Here is a 26,500-nt window from a genome sequence, read left to right as displayed (position 1 = left end):
CAGTTTATTCTTTGAAAATTAATTCTCTCTTCTCCTGGTTGTATTATTTCTGATTGAATTATTTTCTTACTTTTTAACTGAGGAACATATATCCGAATATTTATTTAAAATCCGTTTTCTGAATATATTTCCTGAAAATATATGCATTCTTCATTATATCTATAATTAAAAAAGAGTTGACTAACCACAGAAGATAATGACTAATTGAGATATATTGATTTACCAGCATCAAAAAAATTGTGCAGTGAACTTTTCTAATGAACTCTTATATGACAAAGAGAATCAAAACAACATGGCTAGTTTGTGGATTATGTTGTCTTGGAGAAACAGGAAAAGTGATTAACTTATTCAACCGCATTTTGACTTCTTAATTTTTTCCTTTTTTCAAATATGTCTAAATTACCACTACAAAAGTTTACACTGGTACACAACAAAAGTATTGATTGTGAAAAGCCCAGTCTTTTAGAATAAGAAAGCAAGTAACACAGCACAAAGAAATGTGATTCAGGCACTGCATAAACTGATAAAACTTGAAGCTAACAGTGGGAGTAAAGGGAACATGCTTTCTCTTTTTTTTCAGAGAAAGCATATTTCATAACAAACTGGGGGGGGAAGGGGAAGAAAAAAACCAGCATAAAATAGTTTTGATTTTTATAAAATAAAAATTGAGACTCTGACTCTAGTTCTGTTATTAGATATATTAAATTTGTAACATTGTATGTTCTTCCTCTTTCTACAATACTCAGTACTCAGCAATTTTTTTATAAGGGCATATAGCAACAGGATGAGGGGAAATGGCTTCTAACTGGAAGAGGGCAGATTTAGACTAGATATTAGGAAGAAATTCTTTACTGTGAGTGTGGTGAGACACTGGAGCAGGTTGCCCAGTAAGGTTGTGGATGCCCCCTCCCTAGAAATATTCAAAGCCAGGCTGGATGGGACTCTGAGCAACCTGGTCTAGAGGGAGGTGTCCCTGCCTATAGCAAGTTAAATATCTTTTCAGAACTTGCTTAATTCAGTAAGGCTAAAAAGGAAATAAATATTTAATAACTTTCCCAGTTTGAGGGTTTTCTTTCTTTTTTTATTCTATCCCTATTTCTTTATTTTATTCCATACAAGTGGCTATATGTTTCAGTAGTATATGAATGCATTATGTGAAGAGTGCATCTATGTAGACTGTTTTCTTAGTTCATTAGAATGTACTTGATTGTCACTGACTTAAATACTCCAGGCATTCTCTTTACACCTTCAATAAACCCAAAGGTCAAACTCTTCCTGTGGAAAAACTTCCTTCTATAGCAGGATCAGGTTGTACCTACACCTGACCTCACCAAAGTTGCATTAACTGAATTTGCCTGACATAAAGCAGCACCCTGAACATTCAAAACCATAGCCGGAAAAGCTCCTGTTTTTGTACAAACCTTAGATTTTGACAGATGATTTAAGATTAAATCTCTTCCACTCTAGTTTTCATAAAATCCTGGAATGATGGAGGTGGGAAGGAACCTCAGAATCTGTCTGGCCCAACCTCTTCACAAGAAGGTACACCCAGAGAAGGATGCCCACGACCCTGACCAAGTAGCTTTTGAATATCACCAAGGAGGGAGGGAGACCCAACCATAAGTTCATACCTTAATTCACACTTCATAGAAAATCCAAGTTGCCAAGTTACAGGAAGGAAAACTGACTTCTCTTTTGAAATGAGCAGAAAAATATAAAGAACAATAAGTCAGAACAAGAGCAAGTGAAAAGTGATGTGATGTGGCAACCTCATGAATGAAGATGTACAGATATGAGCAACATGGGTGCAGATTCTTATTTCCCAGATAACAAGGCAGATATATTCACCAAGTGAAATATAAAAACTAAATGACTGAAAAGCTACATTAAATGTCTGAATTAGAATATATTATTAAAAAAAAAAATAACCACAAGTGGTAATCCAAAAATGACTGTAACCACACAACACCTGTAATTGAAATAGAGCACTATGCAGGCAAAACACTAGGCTGTTTCCTAAGCATAGGTTGCATGGATCAAGTAAGCATCAGTTGTAAAGCTTTTGCATTAACTTACTGAAGATCCTATAGTAGTTGGTAAAGGAGAAGATCATCCCACTGAAGCCAGCTCAGATAAATTTTCCTTGAGGAATCGCTTGCTATTCCCATCACCTTTTTCTTATTAAAGATCCAAAATACTAGTACACCTATGCTGATGGCAGTACAGATTTGACATCAGAGGGCATCAAGATTTGCCATTCTTTTATGAAAAATTATTTTTTATCTTATGTTTAGAAAAACTAAGGCAATTCAGAACACATCATTTGTTAGCCCTCTTGTCTCTAGGTGGTGGAAGACTACAGCTCTGTGGTGCCTCAGAGCTCCCACCCAAAGCTGAGAGATCAGCTCAATATTAGCAGAGATAGCAGTAATTTGAAACGAGGTGCAGTCACCTCTAGAGATACCAGTTCCAGCTGGAGCCCCAGCTTCCTATTCACTTGGAAAATGTGTTAGAAGATTGAGGAACTTACCACCAAGTAGACTAGGACGAAAGAGCTCCATCATGCAGATAAGGAAGCAAGAGAGGACTGGCTCTCTTGAAAACACACAGATGGGGAAAATATCACCAGGGTCATCACTGCAAATTCAGGTGCATGGTTTGGGAAGATGGCATTTTGACCTTCACAGTAAAAGTGGTGCTTTTATCTCCTGGACCTAGACTATCTTAAATTGTCTCTGAAATAAAACGAAAAGTGAAAAACCTCTCTGAAAAAATTCACTGCTTTCTCAAGGAGTGTAAAAGCATCTAGCTTACAAGCAGGACATACATTCTTTCTTAGTGAAGGTACTGTGAAAAATTCGGGGTCACACTTGTAAATAGCATGGATTTATTCCCCAGTAGGTAGGAAAATGGAGAAACATAGTAATAATTGATTATTAAGACTTCAATTCTCATGACGAAACTCTAAGTATAGAATCATTAGCAGCTCTGTGGGACTAAGGAGCAAACTGAATGAAAGGAGACAAAGACTTATTTCTCTAGAAAATGTTATAACCTTGGCTATTGGCAAGGAAACAGTTTTGCATAGTTTATATACATTCATTGCTCTATAAATATCTGCTACTTCAGTCACTATATTTTAGGGTAACTCTAAATGAAAGTTCCTGTGTTAAACCAAACGCTAGACTGCGTTTTGTTTTTAATGAGGGTTCTTCCACAAAATGTTCCATTGTGGCTAATGAGATATTAACAGTGAATGCACTAGGACAGATGGGAAGACAGTCAGCTGTCTAAATCAGAAGATTTTCAAAGTGCAGTAAACAAATTATTAAGCACAATTCACTGGCTCCGTGCCATTAAATACCGTAGAGAATTGGTCAGAGAATGCATCATGAAAAGCTTTTCAGGAGCAGCTAAATTCTACAGCTGTGATCTTTTGCTTTTCTAGTACTTTGCAAGAACAGAAGGGGGAATTACGAAAACGTCTATCATACACTACCCATAAACTGGAAATGCTTGAAACGGAATTTGATTCTACACGTCAGTATCTTGAAATAGAATTGAGACGTGCTCAGGAGGAACTTGAGAAAGTAACTGAAAAACTGAGAAGGTTAGTAACTAACTTTTTGAATTGAGCAGATTTGAGGAATTTACAAAAGGCTGTATTAAAGACATATGTAAGTAAAAATATAAATACATATCTCAAATATTTATTATTTATTGATTAAACATTCTATGTTCATGCTGAATATACGTATTTCACATATATGAATATGTATTACATACTGCATATGAAACTGTATTTATCATACACAACATATTTTGTATTGAAAGTAAACACGCAAATAGAAACATGTATATAGGTAGGTATATGATATTGTTTATGTGTAATCATGTGTTGGTTAGTACTTAGTTAAATTATACATATGAAAGTATCATAAATACATACACATCTCATATATATATATATATACAGAAAACATTTTAATTCTATTTTTAATTCTCCTTCGTATGATTCTATGATTAATCAATTTGTCTGCAAATTTTCAGTTGTTACTCTCCACTGTACTGATACAAGAAAAGAGTATTTGTCTCAAAGCTGAAACTAAGATCAATATAAACAATATTATGACATTTTATGTCATGATACATTACATCATTCAGTTTCCAGCCCCAGATAGAATGACTGATACCAAAAATCTATTACTTAAAATTACTGAAGCTGTGGTACAGTGCTATTGCAAATCAAGGGCCCAGTTAATGTTAATGACAAATTATCATAAGCATGCACTCCTGACATTTTTGGTAATGATGAAAATGGTCTGTAATCTGGCACTAAACTTAGCAGTGATTCTCAGTATTAATTTTTTCCATTTGCTTACAACAATTTGGAACCTACTATTATCCATTTATGTAGGAATGTATCTGCATTTTTTGTGAAGACTTTGCTGAAAAGTACACAGATAATTGAACTATTTGATTTAATTCACTGGATGAGTCAAAAAAAAAAATTCAGAACAAACTGTTCCAGGGCTACACCCAAAGAAATCATTCTTTGCAGAAGGCAAAAACTGAAGTACAACAAAGCCAGAAAAACAAAATAAAATAAATTAAAAAAAAAAAAAAGAAAGAAAACCTGAGTCAACCAAATAATTCTATGTAAATTAAAAAAAATAATTAGGCTGTAAGATCTTAAATTAAGAAACAACTAGTGTGTTCTTATAACTTAGGTTCTTTCCTATCTCCGAGGCTTCTTAAAACAAGACCAAAATGAGCAGATGGATTATAGGAGTCATGACTGCAAAATCTATACTTATCTATCAAGAGCTCTGCAGAGGCTTTCCATATTGTTTTTCTGCCATTGGTATTTATTTTCCATCATTTCATTAAGATAATGTGTACTGAAAATTACATTACACTTGATGTAGTTTTGTTCTGCTATATTACAGCTCTAAGGGCAGGGAACATTGGCAACGTTTTTTCCCAAAATATTGTTTTAGACACAGCTGTCATAATTCTTGAATGATCCTTATCTGAAGGACTGGCCATCCCACTTTTGTTAAAAGAAAGGGACAATATACAGTTTTCCTTAAGTAAAAAAATAACCTATGTCAACATCACCAGACACTGACAGTTTAAGTACTCTTCAAAATTCAGGCCAGTCATTCTTCATTTTGCTCATGGCAAAGTCTAGAAATAGTACCTAAACACCAGATTAGTAGAACTGACTTTCCTGTACTCTGAGCATTGTATTATATTATGAAGAAAATTTATATTGAAAAATTATGTTTCAGGCAGGTAGAGACATTGGAGACCCAAAATATTTTACAAGCTTTAAAGATGTTACTACTGAGAATAGCGAGGCATACCACAAGTTAAACAAATAGATTTCCCAGCCTGGAAAAGGAAACTGTTGGAAATCCAAAAGCATGTCAGCAGTATGTCACCAGTATCAGAAAACCAGCATGAGAAAAACAAGGAATCAGAATTAGTTTCAATAATATGTTTCTTTCTTTATTCACAACATGGGGAGAAAAATTCAGCCCCTATAACAAATAAGCCACGTGTACAATGATCCCACTTGCATACTAGAGATCATTTCTGTTATTAAAATTCCATTAGCATTGTGCACAGAATTTTTTCTGAGAATCTGAACAGCCATCTTTTTCTGCTCCTTTTGAAAGCTTTTGACCTCTTAATTTGTCCAGAATTAACTGTTTAACCTAAGCAAGAAAGTCATCTATGTGACACTGCATTCAAGGCTTTTGACCTCCATCTTTCTTTTTTGACCCACTGGAAGCAATGCTGAGAGTGTTTCAAAATATTAACCGTAAAGTAGGGCTTCGAAAAGTGACTGAAAAGATGTTGGGAATTTCACATTCCTCACAGTGATTCCCCTATCTAGAGTGAACAGCATGGCTTTTTAAAGATTACATTTTCAGAATATTCAAATATTAATATGGAAACTCAAAAGTTTCTCCTAAGGTCACACTGGTTTTCCTGCTTGAGACTGCACCCTGGGAACCAGCTGCTCAAGGTCTTCCTGGCATTTTTCAGAGAGCAGAGATATCTTAAAACACAAGGAATGAATCCATACAAGCATATTTTTAGTGCTAAGATTAGCCCCCGCACTTAATTGTTTCACCAAAAGCTAGACACATCATGGGCTAAAGGGGTTTTCAGATCAGAAACTTGGTAGCTGTGTTAGCTTTAGAATAAACAGAGGAAAAGTATTTTGTTTCTGTAAGAAAACCAGTGTAACTCGTGTTAACAGAAAAAGATTTTTGAACAAGGTTACTATTTTAAGTCATCTTTCAAAGCTAAGCTGAACTCAGGGTGAAATTCTCTTCTTTGCAGAAGGCTAACCCAAGCCTGTGTTTTACATCAGATATTTCAGAGCCATGTGAGGGCTTTGAAATAGAGATTTTGCAGGCTTTCTCTTTGCAGTCTTTGAGAAAAATGTATTGTCTGCTTGGTTAGAGTTCTGATACTTGGCATTCAGTGTGGTCAGAATACTTTTCATAAGAGTCCAATTTACTGAGGAATCTAAACATGCATTTATTGCATACACATGTATGTATGTGGGTATCATATAACCCTATTAATTTAACAACAAAAAGCCATCAAAAGCCATCAAAACGATAATAATTTTTTATCAATTCACATGGAAAGATTTTCTCCTTAAACTGGTTTCAGAGACTAATGAAGATGACCTGCTCTTTGATTCATTTATTTAGAGAATCCAAATTTATGACAAAAATATTTCTTACTGCACAAGACTCAGATTATGTGTATATTTTTTTTCTACACAGAGTTAAGTTACCATTTACTCCTCTGATCATTTTGAATTTGAATAATTTTTCCTTCTTTTTTATTTCACAGTAATTGCCGTGTTTGTCTTGTATCCCTTTAACACTTTCTTTTATTTGTTGCTAAGTCTGTTTCTCCCCATTCAATCCACATTTTCTGCCACTTCTTTTGGAGCAGTGGATTTAAATTTGGGTTTTATTTGGATACGTGCTTATATTTGTGTGCACATTTATGCTTATTTTTACTATCTTTGCATACCTTTCTCAACAGAAATGCTCTTTGAAGCTCAGCTTGCTATGTACTGTTTATTTTTTGTTTAGATTTATTGTTTGGATTTTATTTGCTGGGAGGTGGTCAGTTTTTTCAATGCAAAAACTGTCTGTGGAATATTTTCTGATAAACATATAACACAGGAAAATGTGATAAAGACTTGATACAAGCCGAGAAGCATATTGTTACTGCAAAAACCAACTACTGTCTACTGCATGGAAACACTGCCATTTGAAAGCCATTATATTAGCGATAACTGATCTTCCAGTGATCTGTAGTGAGAGAAAAATATTGTCTGTAGAATCTTAGGACTAAAACCACTGGTGCATTGCCATTGTAATAAGATGGATATATAGGTTATCTGGCTGCAATTGCTGTTAGTTTTGTTCATGTTTTTAAATACAGGGGAAAGAAATCTTCAAACCTTGTAAGATGCACTCCACGTAGCTCTGTACTGCAGAAAAGACTCAGGTACAGAGAAATCGAGCTAGAAAAGCACTGAAAAAATATTTTGTTTTGCACTATTCCTTCCTTCATAAATTTATGCAGATACTTTTGAACCCATTCCTGAATTCTAATAAAAATAAACACCCACATTTTCAGTGTGAGATATCTAGATTTATTTGCTGAAGAAAGAGAATGTGTTGCTGAGGTTCAAGGATGTGCAATTCCTTTGAACTTCTGTCAAAAGGGGAATATTCCCTTCTAAGTCATTTTTTCTACTGCAGTCATTGGGTTTCTGCTGCAATTCTCCACATTAGGAGAGTCTGCTAAATCTCTTCCTGTAGTGTCTAAGCAGAAAGCTCAAGCCTCCTCCCTGACATATAATTTGTGAGCCTGATGCACAGCTACAATCCCTTTGTGCAAGTTCTCATGCTGTGAAGCATGTCTGCACATAAGCACAGAACAGCAAACACATTTTTACTTCCTGACAGAATTTGCTGCTAAATATAGTAAACAAATATGACATAGAAGTTTGCTTAGGAAGTAGGTGGTAATTGCATTTCAAAGGAAACCACTGACTGGCAACAGGAGTGGTAAGCAAATAGATTTCAAGTAGTGCAAGCCAAGGTTTTGTACTGATGTGAAAATTTCAGGTAAAAATAACACAAAAAAAATACATTCAATTACATGATATCATCTTTGTTTTAGGATACAAAACAATTACCTAGCCTTACAAAGAATTAATCAGGATCTGGAAGATAAACTTTACAGAATGGTAAGTTATAAGTGATTTTTTTTTTTTTTAATATTAAATGTGCTTTTATGGTTCTTAAATCCTATGACAAACATATTTGCTCCAAGTGTAGTATGCTTGAAAAAGATCTACGGGTTTATCATTGTCATGATCTAAAGCCCAAGCTGTGTAAAATGGTGTATCTCCATTAATTTAAATAGAGATTGCATTGGCTGATGATCTGATTGAGTAAATTGTAACTTTAAGATAATTCTCACTAATTTAGTTAATAACTTCATGGGTTTTAAATATTTACATTTTCATTAATTAACCAATTTAAATAGAGTAACCTAAGGTTTTTTCAAGCTTTTTAGATACTTTCACTTAACTTTTATTAGTTAATTTAATAGAGCTTGAACAGCCTGATTTTTGTACGCTGCCTACACTATAAATATCAGCATATAAATTTATGATCTGCATGCATCTGCAATCACAATGTCGAAGTCAGTGTCACAGGTCAATTACTGAGTAAGGAAATCACTGCACCACTTACGGTCTCCATCTAGGACAAAAATTACAGCACCACTCATTCAAAAAGGTTTGAAAATGTTTGAAAGAAATGGCAACGTCCTGAGCATGCTGGCTCATTGCTAATGCCACTGGGTCATCATCCTCGCTGCTAGGAGAAAAGCCAGAGAGAAATCTAATGGTAATGTTTCAAGAGAAAAAAATAGAAAAAGAAAAACCACACAACTGTTTTGATCTTCAAAAGATCTTCAGGCCAAGATCTTGTGCACAGCCTGCCCTTCCTTCTCTCCCAGATCAGTGTGATTGGTCAGTCCTTGCTCTTTTCCCTGCCTGGCCCTACACCTAGCAAGTCCCAAGCAAGCACAGCGTACACAGCAGACAGATGTCCAGGCAGAGGCCTGACATATCGCTATAAGGAAGCCAGGATAAGCCAATATCTTGCAAGGTCTCATAGATAACATTTCTATGAATGGACTGGTTAGAGTGAAGGGAAGGATTTATTTTTCTTTGAAAATAGGTAGGGACTTTGGCAGCATACTCGAGTGACATCATCCTTTACAAAGAAATCAGAGACAAATTTCTGAAAATGATTTTGTTCTTATCTCCATTAAAATAGATGACAATGAATGAAGTATTGATGCATTTTTAACTGGCTGGAAACAGGGCAAAGTTACAGCTGAGTTAGAGCTGATATTTGTTTATACACAATCATAAAATGCATTTGATCTCATGGTGGCTTTTTCTCCATTTTTCCTTTATTACATTCTTTTTCCTTTTATCTAAATCACTTCAGGATTTTATCTTCATCTTTAACCTAATATTTATTACATGCTACAAAACAGAAATAACTTTCAGGCATTCTGAATGGTAAAAGATATTCAAAAAATATATATAAAAGGAAGGACTCCAGAAAACCCTTGCTTTTTCAGCAAGTATTTCAGATCAAAGCAAAGAATTTTTAAACTGATGCATCCTCTTAAAACATAAAGCAAAGATTTCAGAGCATATCTCAGAAAGAAGGAAGATTCCATCCATGGTGCACTGTACCTCTTTTTATCCCACTAATTTGACAGTCATTGAAGGAAGCTTCAGAGACTCGAAGAAGATCAGCCAGGCTTTGCACACCACTTAAATCCAGACTGATTTGCCTTCTGAAACACTGAAACTGGAGACGTGAATCAAAACCAACCAAACAAAAAAAATCTGATAGAAATTCCATTAAAAAAAAAAAAAAGAGGAAAATAGTGACATATTGGGGAAAAAAAAAAGTACCAAATCATCTGATTTTCAGAACATCTCAAAACACTTAATACTTCAAAGAAAGCTGAATTAAATAACAGCTGGTCTGCTTAGTCAACAGGTCATGGTGGGCTGTGCTCTTGGACACCTTTCCCTCCCTTTCCTCTTTAGGAGAAACAGCTGTGTTTATTTTCCAGTTTAATTTATTCAGGTTGCCATTATAAAATCAAAAGCCTTTGATTTCTCTACCTTTACCAAATATATAAGCTGTGTTTACCTTCTCCCTCTCTCCTTCCCTTTTTTTCTATTCTGACATACATGTGCATATATGCACACATACATACAGAAATTTGTACGCAAATTCTGACCATTTAATGTGTCCAAAAGTATTAAGGGGAGAAATTTTGTATTCTCCCTTCCTGTGGTGATCTGGGCTGCCTCCAGAAGAACCTTTCTCCCTGCCTTTACAGGCTACCTATATCTCTTCTTTTTCCACTAAGATGTCCCAGCTCATCATGACTATTCTGGGACTTCACTCTGGCCTCCTTCTTCTGTTGATGTTTGAGTATCCTGAATGTTAAAGTCTTCTGAAAGGATGTAAAAAACAATCATTAATTCATTAGCAGGCACAGGAAAGAAGCTGAAGTAGCAGTTATTTTTCTCTTAGGCTCTGCTTCCTTTTGAGTGCTAGGCTATAAAATATTTAAAACTGTTTGAAAGTCCTGATCACAAAAAATGACATCCAATTGAATCCTCTGTTACATCAGAACTCCAAATGAAAATATAAACCAGAGTGTCTGTGATGGCTAAGGGCTGAAACCTGAAATCAGTGGAGAGTTTTGTATATTAAAGAGGTCAAATTTAAGTACATGACACTGTTCCAGCAGATGCAGCACAGAGCTAAGATCCTGCTGTTATTACTTAAATAAATTTCTGTTCCTTCCATTACCATGGTCTTCAAATGAAGAAGATTTGTTTGCTCCTTTAAGCACCGGTGAATCAAGGGAATATGCAAACTGTCTTCTTAAATAATTAAGCCTCATAACTATTTTTTTTCCATTAAGCTGCAGGAAAGTACTAAGCAAAGTCATTAAATTTTTTACTATGAGTCTATCTTGGGGCTGTTGAATCAAAGAATGTATTTTCATATCTAATTCCTGTTACCAGCATACTTCACTTGCACTGACTGGTCTGAGTTTCCTGCAGATTCTTGGCCACAGTCCTGCTAGTCACACAAACTGCAGATGCAAGTTGATTATAAAAGTCTTCTCAACCATGTGTTAATATAACCTTTTCATCAACTTAATTCAATGATATTTTGCATATGATCCTCACTTACTTTAAAAAGTTTCTGAAGCTTTAAGGCTTTCTGTTGCAGTTAGTTCTGCATTTTCCTTTAAAGACATAAAACAAATTATTAATAGTATCTACATTTGGGAAGAATTGACAGATACCCAGTAATAGTTCTTAATAAATCTAAATTATAATGAAAATTGTACCCATTTCACTCCTGCATTTTGAATGTACCATAAAATCTGATTTCATACCTTATTCCCCAGAAAGAGTCTGAAGTATCTATTCTGTAAGTAGAAAGTAAGCTTGGCATCATCTGTGATATAAGCAACTTCTCATGCTGTCTCGCTCCAATTTATAGGAGGGAGAGGAGGTTCTTTTAATATATTCATACCTGGCGTGAGATTAAGAAACAACGGTTCAAATGTTGGTCCGACCAGTTTGTTACAAATCCTGATCAGGGAGACGGGGAAGGGAAGGACAACTACTACTACAGATTAGGGTGACCAGGAAGGGAAGGAGGGCGATAGGAAAGATAGGAAATAAGCAAGAATCACATAAAGTGGGGATAGTCACCACCGTGATCCAGCAGCGGTCCTGCTGCATGACGTTTCAAAGGTCCGAAGCAAAAGCAGCAGAAGGAGAGCAGCAGCAGCATGGCCAGCCTTGGGCAGCAAGCAGGTAGCAGGAAGAAGTTTCACAGACCCAATCCAGGAGGAAGCAGCAGGACTCAGGTAGCAAACACAGGAGAGTTTGTCAACATGCAGGAATTCCATAGTGAGGAATCTGATGGCAGACACCTTTGTTCTTCTTCAGCATCCAGGTAGAGCGCAGAGCAAGTTCAGGAGGGAGAGAGGCAGGTTGTGAGGCTTCTCATGTCAGAAACCTCTTCTTCTTCATGAGGAACCTGTTACCAGAAAACCTAACTTCATGGTTGTAGGTCCCTTTTTTTATCCTTCTGCCTTCATGGCATTCCTGGGTGCTTAGGTAAGAGTCATGTGCAGCACCTCCTGAGATGGCCATCTTCCTCAAGATAAACCCACACAAAAGACTGCTTCCTGGCCATTAATCTGCAGCTTCTCTTGCCCCTGGCCTTGTCCATCTGTGTCCCTCAGACAAAGGATTTCACAACCCTTGCCCAGGACTTGTCCATTAGTGTTCTCCAGACAAAGGATTTCTCAACCCTTGCCCAGGACTTGCTTGGACTTGTTCATTTGTGTCCCCAGCAAGCTTTAAGGCAATGATGAAAAAGAATAATCTCTTACACATGTAAAGTCCTTTAAGAAGGCAAAATTTAAGCTCCTGTTTCATCTCAAAATCATGCCATTTGTATCTCCTACAGATAAACACAGATAGCATTAGAGATGGATAGCGAAATAAACACAGATAGCATTAGAGACGGATAGTGAGGGTGGCAGTCCTGTGGGAAGGGGCAAAGCCCTCTGGTGACCTGGGAGCTAGCTGATAAATCAGTGTATGTGCTCTGTAAACCATCACACCCAGTACTCCTTGGTCTGCCAGTCCATCTGTCAGAAGACTGCCACCAAACCAAAACCTTAACATTCTGCTTCAAAGAATATCAGCAGGTTCTCCCCCAGTCTGTTGGATTAGGTTGATGTTTTTAAGGAAAGAAAAACATTGGTTATTTCCCTCTCAGTGCTGGTTCAGGACCTCTCAGCACTGTAGGCAATACTCTGTGCTGTCAGACATCAGGAACATGATCAGACTCCTATGTTTAGCTCCATAGGAACTGCTGGACTCCATCTCCACCACCCTCAGCCACCAGGACATCAGTCCCTCCCCATGCAAAGCAATATTCTCCCTCCATACACAGTGATTATGTATTTTATCATATCTGTCAAGATGAAAGCTGTTGCAACACATTAATGCCTGATTTTTAATTTACATTAAGGCAAGCTGGGAGGTGTGAATCAGCCATAGAGTTGGAAGAAATTATTATATAAACTATCAGTACAGGGGGATTTGTGTTAGGACTATCAGGTCTGAAATGCTGTATTATCTGAGCACTGCACTAATTTTTATCTGGTTTCGTCCTCTACGTATGATTTAGAGGTGTTCAGCAAATACTTTGCGCTCTATTTTATAAGTAATTATTTATCCTACTCTTGAATACCTAGGGACTTTCAGTCTGTTGGCCGTAATATACCCAAGCATCTCTAGCTGTAGAAATCCAAAGAGGAATTAAATAAGAGCTGAGCAATTTTCAGATGTGCTCAGAAGATTTGTGTTACGGGATTATCATTTTAAAGGAAATATATTTCTGGATTTCCAGACAACAAAGGTAGAGAATATGGAATGGTGTAAGGATTTTGATGAACAAATCCAGTTAGGCATTAAAATCACCTGAGTACCAAAGTGAGTTCAGCCTCAGAATTTAAGATCACCACTAGCCTGCATCTGAGAGTCCCATGAAAGCTATTGGTTACCTTCCAAAATGGTTCAAATCAAAACTGAAAGATGAAAACTAGAGATGACCTAATTATACTTAAAATAATTTGCATCCCAAAGACAAAAAAAGTTTAGAGTCAGCTCAACCTGGCAGGCTCATTTGCCCACATTCAGTGAAGACAGCTGTGAAGTTCAAGATAAATTTATATTAGTTGGTTATCTGAGGCAAAATCCAGAGAAACTGTATGCCTCCTTGACTAAAGCAACTGCAAAACATTTCTAAGGAAGGAAATGACCATGCATGGCACAGAAACATATAATTATAAAAATAGTGGTTAAAAATGCATTTCTAAGAGGCTTTTAGGTATCATATTTTTATGTTTACAGGCATTTTATATTAAAGATCTTTTCCACCTCTAACTGATTTTTTTAATACTAATTTCCAAGATAAGAAAATGTGTTGCCAAAGAGGATATAAAACTAACCTTCTCGAATACCACAGTTTAACTTCCATAGCACAGCCTGTAACACAGGCTCAGACTAAGTAGATACATCAGATTGGTAGCCCTGCATAAGCTGGAGGGCACAAAACTGCCTCACAAAAGCAAAGCAGTGCTTTCTTCTTTGGTCCTTTCTTCTTCCCTCTTTGAAAGGAGATTCACTTCCTATGAAGCAGTCCAGCTTCATCCTAGTTAGTGAAGACTTTTCCAGAGCCATAGAGTTATTCCTCTGCTCTGTTTTTCCCTCTTGGAAGAGCTTCCTCTACAAGTACCAGCAACCTTGGGAAGGCGTACAGTGACAAAGACACTCCTTATCTCCAGTGTCTTCTCTGTTGAATGATGATTGTGCTGTGGAGCTCTGCATCTCATCCTTCCATATACACAATTATCTGCCAATTCAACACAAGGAAAAGGAAAGAGAACAAATAAGCCTGAAAATATTTTGTATGCCAGGCACTCCACATCTCAAAGCCTTTCATGAGAGCAATAATGAATGCGGAAGACAAAGCACAGAAGATTGAAAAGCCTTGGCCAAAGTCATCAGCAAGGAAAATTATTCAGCAAAGAGCTAATTTCCAAAAAATTCTCAGATCTTCTCTATACAAATCCAACGTCTACAACAAAAATCAAAACATGTCTTAGGTTCTCCTCACCCTCATTTCTTATACCAGTGACTTATATCCCAATAAGAACTTAAAAAGAAATTAAGTAAGAAATTAAAAGATTTGGCAGGGTATTTAAAAAAAAAAAAAAAAAAAAAAAAAAAAAAAAAAAAAAACACAAAGAAAAACCCAACAACAACAAATTGAGATACTTACTTAAGAAAAGTATTGTCCCATTTAGACCAGATCGGCATAGGAGGTTTCTGTCATCTGCTTTCATAATCTAGTTTATTTCTAAATAAAGTAAATTACCTTTTGGAAATAGTACAGCAGCAACAGAATTCAAGAACCTTGAATGTACTGGAGGGAATGTTACATTAACTCAGATAAGAAGATAATGACATTTTTCAAGAGAAAATTAAAAGAAAGAGGGAGGGAGTCTGATTTATACCTTGTCTTGTTCTGTTTGGATCCCTCATGCTCACAGAACTGTGCTTTGAGCACGTAGGATCATCAACACTATGGGATCTTCCATACATTTTCTTACCACACATGGCTCTGTCTCTAGCTGAGTCCTCTTTGCTCAGTAGAGATATAAGCTTTGTTTTTCTACAGAAACACACATCTCTTCTTTCAATCTACTTTCACTAACACGGCATTGTAAGGTACTACTACATTTGCTTCATCATGCCATCTCTTGTCCTTCCAACTGTAATTTATCTAGCATTTTATTATCCAGCAGGACTCCATCCTAACAAGACTTGCCACTGATATGAAATGTGAGAGACACACAGAGAGACTATAAGCACATTTTGTCAGCTCCATCTGAATTGCTAGCAGAAAAAGCAGAAAGAGCCCAGAGTAGTCAGCTTAGAAAGGCTTACACCATAAACAGATGGGTATATCTTTTCAAGCATAACTGCAGTGCTGGGGAAGATAATAGCAAGTAAGACCTCACCTCCCTCTTCCAACAAGTTGCCTACATTATCAGCAGGGTCAGGCAATGAGTTGATTGTGTTTGATTATAACCAGCTGACCCTGAGCTGACCTGACCCAACAGCTATGAACAGGAAAGGATCCTTTTACCACAGTCTAGTGTCTGGAACAATGTCCTAACCAAATGAAAAAGGTGCGGTGGAATGGCAGGGCTACAGGGTACAGATATGATGCTCTTAACTTCAGCCCCTTGTGCAGAGACTCTTACCTTGCAGAGTAATTGTAAAACAGGCGCCACTGAGCAGCCAGCCCACTGGTTCATGACTGGGGAAGCAATCAGCAAGTGCAGCATAGATCCATATTTTAGTATATCTAAGCAGAACCCAAGCAGAGAATGATGGGATTCCTTACCCAGACAAGGTTTGTTTACATTCATTTAATTCAGATAAACAAAGTATCCTTGTTTATAATGGCTTTTCTGTTCATATTTCCATTCCAAATGACCTGTATAAGAAACAAGTGTCTTTACCATGAGCTCAAGTGAGACATAGGACATGCATTGAGGTGAAAGTCTCGAGACCAAATACATGATGACCTCTAGCTGGAGGTATAGATACAAGCAGTTCCTATGTGGTACAGGTCAATCATATTTCCAAGAGGGAACAAATCTATACAGCCATTAATGATAACTGGTATGAACTAGTGTCCCCTGTTCAGAATGGCTATATTACTATTGACTTCTGTCAAGACATACTTACCCCACGAAGAAATTTTCCAGACTAGTGCTAGACTTTTTTAGAGTGGGAAGATAAATACTCATCTCACGTATTTTCTAAAAAAAACTTGCAATGAAAATGCCTTTGTTTCAGATGCAGCACTTGACAGCATTACTCTAGCCATATTTATTTCTGTGATACATTATTAATTATACACTAGTGATAGTTATGTTCTTTTCTTTCATGGAATTACATTTCAAGACTGTGACATGGGGTAGTCAAGGAAACAAATCTTTATAAGATCTTCCCTAGAACAAAGTTGAATGTAATATTAAGAGCAAATCATTCTTCAAGTGAAACATCATACATCATGAGATCTAGAACCTCAGACTGCTATAGCCCTACAAAATAGTCTTTGATAACAATATTCTCTTTGGAAATCAGAAAGAGAAATCAGATTCTGCCCCAGGTCATTTTTTAATCAGCATCCAGTGATGTTTATTAAAAAAACATAAATTCTATAATTTAACTCTGATGGCCAAATTAAGGCAGATCAGTAATTTAGACTTACAAGATTACATTCTTTATCAGAGAAAAAAACATGCTGCTTCATTTCATAGCTCTATTTTGCAGAATGAACTATTTAAATCGTTATGGACACGGAAGATGCATTGGGAACACCTATCTATTTTTTTTTTTATTTATCATGAAATAAAGAAACTGACAAACTTGAACATCCCACTATAAATTCTACTGCTGTATTTTTAATCCACCAAAGCAATCAGAAAAAAATAAGCTTGAAGACTAAACATCATGCCTAAATTCTGCCCTCCTCCTCAGGCAGCAATTCTCATAAAGGGGCAAAGTAGATTGTAAAAATTTCACTGTGGTCTCTTTTCTTACAAATTCCTTACTTGCTTGTTCTTTCCCTTTGTTTGTACTCCTGAAATCCCTTTCCAACTTAAAAGACCTTTTCCCCCCTTATTTAAGTCAGGATTCTTTTTTACTTTATGTCTTGAAATCTCCTCAGTCTTCAATTTGCATCCTGGGAACACACAACACAGTATACACAAGCACATCAAAGTTTCCAAATAAGTATGTCCTCATTGTTCTTTTCTGTCAGCTCGTAACTATTTCTTGGCTTTGTTTCATGTGTCTTCTGTCTGAGAGCCTAGTTTAATTCTGCATTATCAAACAGGTAAAAACAAGTGAACATCCCTAAACAATGGGACTCTCTCCTTCTCCATAAAGGCATCTGAGAATCAGAAATATCTTGGTGGTCACACATTATGAATTTTCACTGTCTTCTGTATAAATCTGATGAATTTTCTTAAAACTATTTCTGTCCTAGCCATACTTTTCAGCCTTGCTGCCTCTTTACCCTTATTAATCATTGTAAGAGATATATATGGAAAAATACATCCTCTTATTTTGGGAAATGATTAATATTCCAAACATTCACGATGAAGATGTTTTCAATGGGCGTAAATGAACTAAAGTCATACTTTTGACTATTTTTCCCCAATGCACCATGCTGTAATCTGGCATGAGAAGAATTAGAAAATACTTGATTTAATTATATGCTCTGTCTGGGCAAATACAATTCAATTAAAGAAGATGTGATTATTAAATCTAAAATTCATTAGCATGCACCCATCAGTCAGATGCTTGAGCTTTAAATTAACAAGTAGTTCTTTTACAGTTACCCAACTACTAGAAAGAGGATACAATTACAACCTCTAATAAAATTAGCCCAAGTCACTCAATGCTTGATTTCAAGTAAAATTTACTGAATGGATTTTGTGCACCAGCTGTAGTAAGTTCAATGGAATTTGTAACAGTCTTGGGTGATGTCAAAGTAACCAATTCAATTCCATCACAAAATGTGGTCTTTCGAGTTTCCATACACTGACCAAAACAGTTTGTCAAGTTTATGTAACTGACACTTTAAATTTTCTTTCAAAGTTTCCTTCATATGTAAGTATTTTAGCAATCTTTTCCTTCAGGTTTCTACTGAAAATACGAACAATTATTAAAGAATATAGTGCATTCATATATTAAAACCTTTAATTTCTATGTAAGGTGCCAGGAAAAAAAAAATTAAAGGTCATCAGAGACATCTGAGCATCAAGCAAAGATCGATTTTATTTCTACTAATAGAGAGTCACCAATGCCCAACTCAAGATGCTGAGAGGTGTCTCAGTGAGGTATATGGTGTTGTCTGATCTTCCAAAACATCCTGCTAAGAAAATGTGGAGTCCAAAATATGACCATGTCAGCCTGCACTAAGATTACCATGTCAAGCCTCCCCAGTACCTACTGTGCTCTGTTGAGAATTTTCATACTGTTTACATTAATATTTCTCAGTGTTCCCAGTTACAGCGATGCAGGAGCTCAGTAAATATAACATCAGGGGATGAAAATTTATTTGAACAAGACTCATTTTCCTTCATGGTAACTCACAAAATTGGCTTGATCTGCTGCAATGTGATTTTGATAAACCCTCACTGTATGGTCTTGCCCAATTTTCCATTGCTCAGCTTCCAGGAATTTGTCTTCTGGTAAATAACCAGAAGTGAAAAATAAAGAGTGACATATTCCACAAGGAAGAGGAATTACAGGCCAGAAGCCTTCTTGGAAATAGTGCTGATGGAGCACGGATTCTACCCACTTCTTCAGATGTTTTATATACAAATTCTCTTTTTTACACTGATGTAACACAATTTTAAAGGCCCCAGGAATCAGAATGAGGCCGTTTACTATCAATTTCTTCACAGAGACTAAAGCCAACTAGATTTTTGTTTTCAAGAGTACCCAGTAGACAGCTGAAAGATATGAGAAATCCATGTAATTCCTGGTCAGATGTGTGTTTCTCCTACAAATAAAGCAGGATGGAAAGCAGGATGACAGGGAAGATAGTTGAAAACTAGGCACATGGCTGGACACATAGGAGAACTGGGCTTCTAGTAGTATTGATCTAGTTCTTATTAGAAAGACAAGCTGCCTGGTTTGGCTGTATCTGCCAAAGCAAATAGGAAGGGACCGTATATGGAAGTGGACAGTTATATCAGCTGGGCATCAACTTAAATAACAACAAAACAAAAAAAGAATTGAAAGGTAGAAATATTCACATTCATTGTTGAAATGAAGATATCAAAGATAAAACTTTTCAAGTTGTCAAGAGGTATGAAAAGATGGTCTGGATTTGCCCATATGCCAGTGGTAGCAATCCAGGGGTAACCCAGAAATTTGGGAGATTTCATGGGATGCATGTGCATTAGTATCAGACAGTATGACTGAAGCTCACATAAAAGATTTGTGTGACTGAAATGCTTAAATAAGCTTGTTTAAGAGAGATCAATGGACTCCAGAGTCTGGTGCTGGCATGCTATACTGTGCCTAGCACCTCAAATATAATTAGACTTGAAAATAAATAGATTATAGAAATAATTTTTGAATTATTCATATGAGGTAGCGGCAGAGCACATCTATGTCTGTGTTCCTACAGACAACCACACTGCAACAGAGGAGGAGATGAGCAGCATCTCTAAACATTGCTACTGGTAGCACACAAGAAGAAATAATGCTGTCATCTTTAGCTTTAACAACCTATGCTGACAGTCATTTACAGTCAGTATAGAGTTCTTTGGAACACATTGAAAAAATTTATAATGAAAATCTCCCAGTTATGAAAACATGATTTCTACATTAAACATAATTCTCCCTTTGCTTGTATTATGATTAACAGAAAGAATTATCTTTGAACTGAAGAGAATTGGTGCTTAAATGTAAGAGATCAAATCTATTGCATTTGATATTTCTATTCAAAATAAAATCCAAACTAACAGTGTATGTATTCAACGCAAAAAGAAAAGAAAAGAAAAAAAAAGAGTGAATCTCACAAAACTGATAATTACTTTGAGCCAAACTAACTGACTGAAAATATTTTAAACATTTGCTAATCATCATTCATGTTATTTTGCTAAAAAGCAGATCTAACTCTTAGGAATGAAAGAAAAGAAAGTTATGATTAAAAGCCTTGAAGAAAGAATTGCTAAGTAAAAAGGAAATTGTACAAGTAGCAAGTGCTCTGTCGAACTCATGGCAGTCAATACCAATTACAAGTCCTGAAATACAGGGAATAGATAAACAAAGCAAAAAGATACAGAAGAAGATTTTGTAACTTCTTACATACAATGATGCATCTGAAGTGCATGTAACTAGAAGAAATACCAAAATGGGTTTGGTATTTTATCTGCTAGGCATGGCCTTGGCTTTAGTACAGTTATGAAGGAAAACACAATGACTTGTGTGTGTTTGTGTGTTCAGGAGAACACACGAGACAATGAAGTACTATGTATTTTCTAAGTAACCAAGGACAATATTAAACACCTATTCTGAAAATGGATAGTTTTAACAACTTTTCATAATCATATTTTCACGTTAAAGACAACCACAGCAAATAAAATTTTGAGGTTTTAAAATATATTAGTAAGAAATCTGAGGATCACCAAGAATCACCAGATTGGAATAAAACATATATCATTGTATATTAAAAATAATAATAATAATTAAATTGAGGTCTTCAGGATTCCTTTTTTTTTCTACAAATCATAGAATCACTCATTTTGGAAAAGACCTTAAAGATCACTGAGTCCAACCACAACCTAACCAGATCCTAACTCTAATAGCTCTTTGCTAAATCATGTCCCTGAGCATCAGGATTGATGACTCAACCACCTCCCTGGGGAGGCTATTCCATTGCTTAACAACCCTTTCTCTATAAAGAAGTGTTTCCTGATATCCAACCTAAAATTACCTTGGTGTAACTTGAGGCCATTTCCTGTCACCTGTCACCAGTGAGAAGAGACCAACCCCACTCTCACTGTAACACCTTTCAGATATTGGAAGAGAGCAGTAACGTCTCCCCTCAGCCTCCTTTTTCCCCAGACTGAACATCCCCAGTTCCTTCAGTCTCTCCTCATAGGCCATATTCTCCAAGCCCTATACAAGCCTTGTTGCAGTTCTTTGGACCTGCTCCAGCACCTCAATGTCCTTTCTGTACTGAGGTGACCAAAACTGAACACAGTACTTGAGGTGAGGCCTCACCAATGCTGAGTACAGGGGCAGGATTACTTCTCTAGTTCTGCTCACCACTCCAATCCTGACACAAGCCAGAATGCCATTGGCCTTCTTGGCCATCTGGGCACACTGCTGGCTCATATTCGGCTGTCTGTCCACCAGTACACCAAGGTCCCTTTCCATCAAGCAGATTTCCAGCCACTCCTCCCCAAGCCCATAGGGTTACCTGGGGTTGTTGTGACCAAAATGCAGGACCTGACACTTGAAACTGACACTTACTGAAACTCACACTTGTCCCATCGATCCAGCCTATCGAGGCCCACCTGTAGTGCCCTTCTCCCCTCTGGCAGATCAACACTTCATCCCAACTTGGTGTCATCTGCAAATTTACTGAGGGTACACTCAATCCCCTCATCAAGACTGTTAATGAAGATGTTAGTGAACCTCACTGTCAACTTACTGGATTTTCAAAAAACTTAAAACACATCCATAGCAGATTACAAAATCTCATATATTGCTCTTTTCTGGTTTTACTTTTTAATTTCAACAGTAGTTTTTAAAACAAAACAGTTCCTTTTACACAGGCCTAAGGGCCATAAAAGTTTTAATTCATTATAAAAGACAGATTAGATTTAGAATGAACAAAGGATTTGCACAACCTGAAGAGCGTCCCTGTAACAGGGGAGTTGTAAACAAAAATCTGATGCTCTAAGGGCTTATATTATTTCCTCGTAAGGTTTCTGCTGTTGGAGGAAGTCCTAGAGGAAGGTCATCTCTACAGTGCTTCTTTTACAAATATTCTAAACCTCTCTACTTGCTCCCATTTTTTGCTTGCAATCCTCCTCCTTCTGCCAAATTCTGCCAAATGCCTGCTCAGCATTGTGTTCAATAATCCTGCTCATTGGTTTTTTTTTTTTCTGGAGTCCCAAACTGTGTGATGTGGTTGCAGAATATCCACACATCTTTTCCCATCCTACTCAGACTACATCTCCCTTCCTTCTACATCAACAGCAGATGCCAAAAGTATTTCTGCAGAGATTTCCAGTACTTCAGGATAGGAAGTTCATGCTCACTAAGTCAAAATTTGCTCACATGATTAGGAGAGACCAACCAAGATTCTTAAGTCTGTCCTCTAAACGATTTCCTTAAAACTTTCTGTTTGTACCCTTACATTATCAACCTATTATCAAGTAATTATTTACCTGTAGAGTGATAAAGTTCAGGTTTAAAACTATTATTGTGTTCTTCATAGTTTAAATGAAATAGCTGCTTTTAAGCATAACCTTACATCTGTAAAATTGAATAGCTAAACTCTTATGCACAACCGTGTTATAACTTTTGTCTTTATAGTAAGATAGGACTCTGGAGATTAACCTGTTTCTGTGGGTTTTCTGCTAGAACTCATAAAATACAATCAAACACCAGCAGTAAGTGAAAGGTGCTGGGGGAAGGCAAAAAGCTTTTTCTTGCTATCCTCTACTTTGTGTTTAGTAACTGTAGAGCTGACTTGTGCACAGATGGGCTGTGGCAGCCAAAATTATTTATTACTGTAACAGGTTAATTGACAATTTTATAGAAAACAGTTATATTGAAAATATACAGATTAGCAAGTCTGGCAACTTTAGTACAACCTGAATCAATCATTCTTATTACTGTTGAACTACATATTTTGTCTCCTGATTCCCTGGGTACATTACAAAGATTTAAAATTCAGCAGGATAAGTATTTAAATATGAACTAGGATAAAACAGAGGGAGGTCTTAAATCAAAACCTTCTCAGCAGGACATTATTGTACAGAAGAGAGTTTTTAAACTCAGAGTAAAAGCTCTTAATCTAAAAAAAAATTTTACAAGCAATTAAGGATGACCAAATCTTATATCACTAGATACGGAGACATAATTTATCACAGCATTCATTATGTAGGAAATTATGAAATATATTACTATGTGTGCCAGAAATTGTAGAGAAACATAATTTTTTACAGGAAAATGTCCTGAAAAGCCCCTATAAACAAAGAGACTGGAGACGATTCTTAGACATGGCCCTTGAAGGACCTTTGGAGGCAAAATTTCATATATAATCTAACTGGTGTTTCAGCTAAGCATACTTGCTTAAGATAATAGTAAATCCCCTGAAGATAAGGGTAGGAATCATTTTTAGCACTCAAACAAGGCAGAGAGCAGGAAGTCTAGGAGTATACCTGTTAAAATATTACAAGTATCTTTCAATCCTGCCTTGTCTGGTCTGCCCATTGACAGCAGAATTGCCTTTCTTCTTTATGCTTAGTTACCTTATAGTTACCTCTAAATGTATTTATTGCAGGAAGACAGATGGTCTGACTTTTCAGAAATATAAATATCCCTCATTACATCACAGTAGGAGAACATACTAGTGGAAGGAAGAATTTATATACAAAACAGGCTGGATGAGACCCATTACTAAATAAAATCTCTGAAAACAGAAATACATATCAAACTTTACTATTTCGAGGTAGGGAAAAAGCCTTGAACACACTCTGAAACTTGGTGGAGCCCTCCTCATTAAGTTCAACATATGATAACACACTCCCAGTTAATCAGCAGATACTGCCATCCATTCTCATTAGACTAAATCTGCTCCCTGGGAGATATCCCAATAAACTGGTGATCCCAATTAAGCTCTTTCCAATTAATTTGCACTTCATGGGGGTTTTAACATTATTTCACTTAAATTCAATCTGAGACTTCTGCACGTGTGACTTCAGCAGCACTTTCCCTATAAATAAGGGCTACAGATTTCATTGCAGAAAAGGGATTTGTCTTCAGGAGATGCTAGTTTTCTAAACACTTCTTGATATTTCACAGTGTGGATATTAAACATCAAAGTTCTTAACTGGATCAGAATAATCACACCCTCACTCACCAGTTCCCATGAGTAGCTTTCCTACTGCCAACAGACTCATTCCTCCCAGTCTTTTTCCACCTTTCCCAGTATCCATTAAACTCTTATATATATATATATCATTTATTCAGTAGTCTTCGGAGCAAAATATTCAGTAAAAAGAGTGCTTTCAGTAAAAAGATTCTCCTTCCAGAAAGTCCAGAAAAGAAGGCCCAAGATCCTTGTGTGGACACTTCCTGGAAAACTTCCTGGCTATTTCTACTCTTTTATCTAGTCTTCCCAAATCCTAATGCTCTTTGCCAAATCATCCCTTAATCAGAGACAGACTACACTCCATTTCTGACTCTCAAACAGCTTCAGAATGTCAATAACCTCTTTCAGATTGCTCCTCCAGCACTTCTCTTTGATAGGAATTCATACTACTGCTGGAACATTTAATTTGACCTACCTCAGTGACACGCTTTGACAAGTTCTGTCACCCAGAGATGGGACACACCTTCAATTCCCAGTGGGAAAAAGTGAATTAAAAAAACAGATTTTGATAGTGGCTTTTCTCTCTTATTTCTGAAGATTTTGTTTTTAATGGTGTTCTTTCCTCTTCTCTGTGTAGCATCCAGTCAGCCTAGGAAAAGATAGCACAAGAAAAAAGATGTGGAGTTAATATGCACAGGAGAATAAAATTGATGGGAGTTGGAGAAGATGGGGCAAATTCTGATGACTGACAAGGAGTGGTGATAAAAGAATCAGATTTCCAGGTGGTGAAGAAAGAAAAAGAAAAAAAAAAAGAGAGAAAGAGAAAGGAAAGAGAAAGAAAAAGAAAGAGAAAGAAAGAGAGAAACGGAAAAAGGAAAAAAAAAAGCAGAGAAAAACAAGGCTTACTTTGATAGGAGGTACAAGGAAATGTGCATATATTACATATGTTCTTCAGCCAAGAAATATTATTTGTCTTAGTTCAAGATGAATTAAATCAATTATTTTAAAGATGAGATCATTTTAGCTGACAACATTATCTTCAAACCCTGAAATCTATGGTTCAGTCAGTTTTTCATATCCTTCATCCAAAAATAAAGTACACATTGCTCAAATATTTGCTTATACTTGAAGTTTTTCTTAACAAATGGGCTGAAATTGCTCTTTTGTTGTAGTCTACCAGAGAATAGAAGCATCAGTTGAACCATCTTGCGATTTTTCTGCCCCTAAAGCAGAAGCTTTGCTGCAAAAAACATTGTAGAATTTCTGCCTGAAATTATCCCCTCAGGCCACCACTAATATAAACCTAAATAGATAAATCACTCACTTCGTGCTTTGGTATTTCAGGATTCACAACAAGAGAAAGAAATAAGCAGTTATTGTGAATTTCACCAACATGAATATAAGGGTGGTTTTTTTAGAAAATCTTTTCAATACAGTTTTAACTGCTTAATTTTATCTTGGCAGTAGGGAAACCAAATGAAAGGAGATTCTAATATCGAAGAAAATAGAATTATAAAAAATATTAAGTTATGGTAAAAACAATCTCAGTAGTACACTGATTTCCATGGGGGTTCACACTTCATTAGATGAGAAGATGATTAGCAGGTTACTGCTGATGTTTTTCAAAGGTCTTTGATTCCAAATACTTCACACTGCTGCATTTATCTATTGTCTGTGGAATTATGCAGATCAGAATTTCTTTATTTTTTACAGTACTCCTGAGCAGTACTATGAATCTTGGAATGACCTTGGAGACTCTACAGCATGTCCACTCACTACTTAAGTGGCTCATCAAGGACTGAGTAGATGCTTAGAGTTATTTTGGTGTCTGATAGATATGTCTTCAGGACTGATGATTTCTGCTGTGTAACTGAAGTACTAGAACAGTCTTTGTGAGATATGCACCACACAAAATCCTCATGTATAACTTAAGCTCCACGATGATGATTAAAGTGGCTTTAGAAGTCAAGAGCAAATAGGGCTTTCTACAGGATATTTGCATCTGTGCGCACATTGCTGTAATTGTTTAGGTTTATTTACTTTCCCGCTCATAGCTAGAACCCAGAGATAAGCTTTCCCTGCAA

At 36.4% G+C, this 26,500-nt stretch overlaps 1 protein-coding gene across 1 annotated transcript in view; it reads left to right on the top strand.

The window, feature by feature from the left end:
* BEGAIN (brain enriched guanylate kinase associated) overlaps positions 1–26,500 on the top strand; it is a 104,398-nt gene that overhangs the window by 46,090 nt on the left and 31,808 nt on the right. The window contains exons 3-4 of the mRNA XM_042813613.1: positions 3,449–3,610; positions 8,233–8,299. Coding sequence (XP_042669547.1) covers positions 3,449–3,610; positions 8,233–8,299 — 229 coding nt within the window. The remainder of the gene's footprint in view (positions 1–3,448; positions 3,611–8,232; positions 8,300–26,500) is intronic.

Source organism: Centrocercus urophasianus, unplaced genomic scaffold (assembly GCF_019232065.1).
Source record: "Centrocercus urophasianus isolate 14NV4802_14NV808 unplaced genomic scaffold, USGS_Curo_1.0 seq_14, whole genome shotgun sequence".
Classification (NCBI taxonomy): Eukaryota; Metazoa; Chordata; class Aves; order Galliformes; family Phasianidae; genus Centrocercus; species Centrocercus urophasianus.
This window is presented reverse-complemented; position numbering and strand designations above follow the sequence as displayed.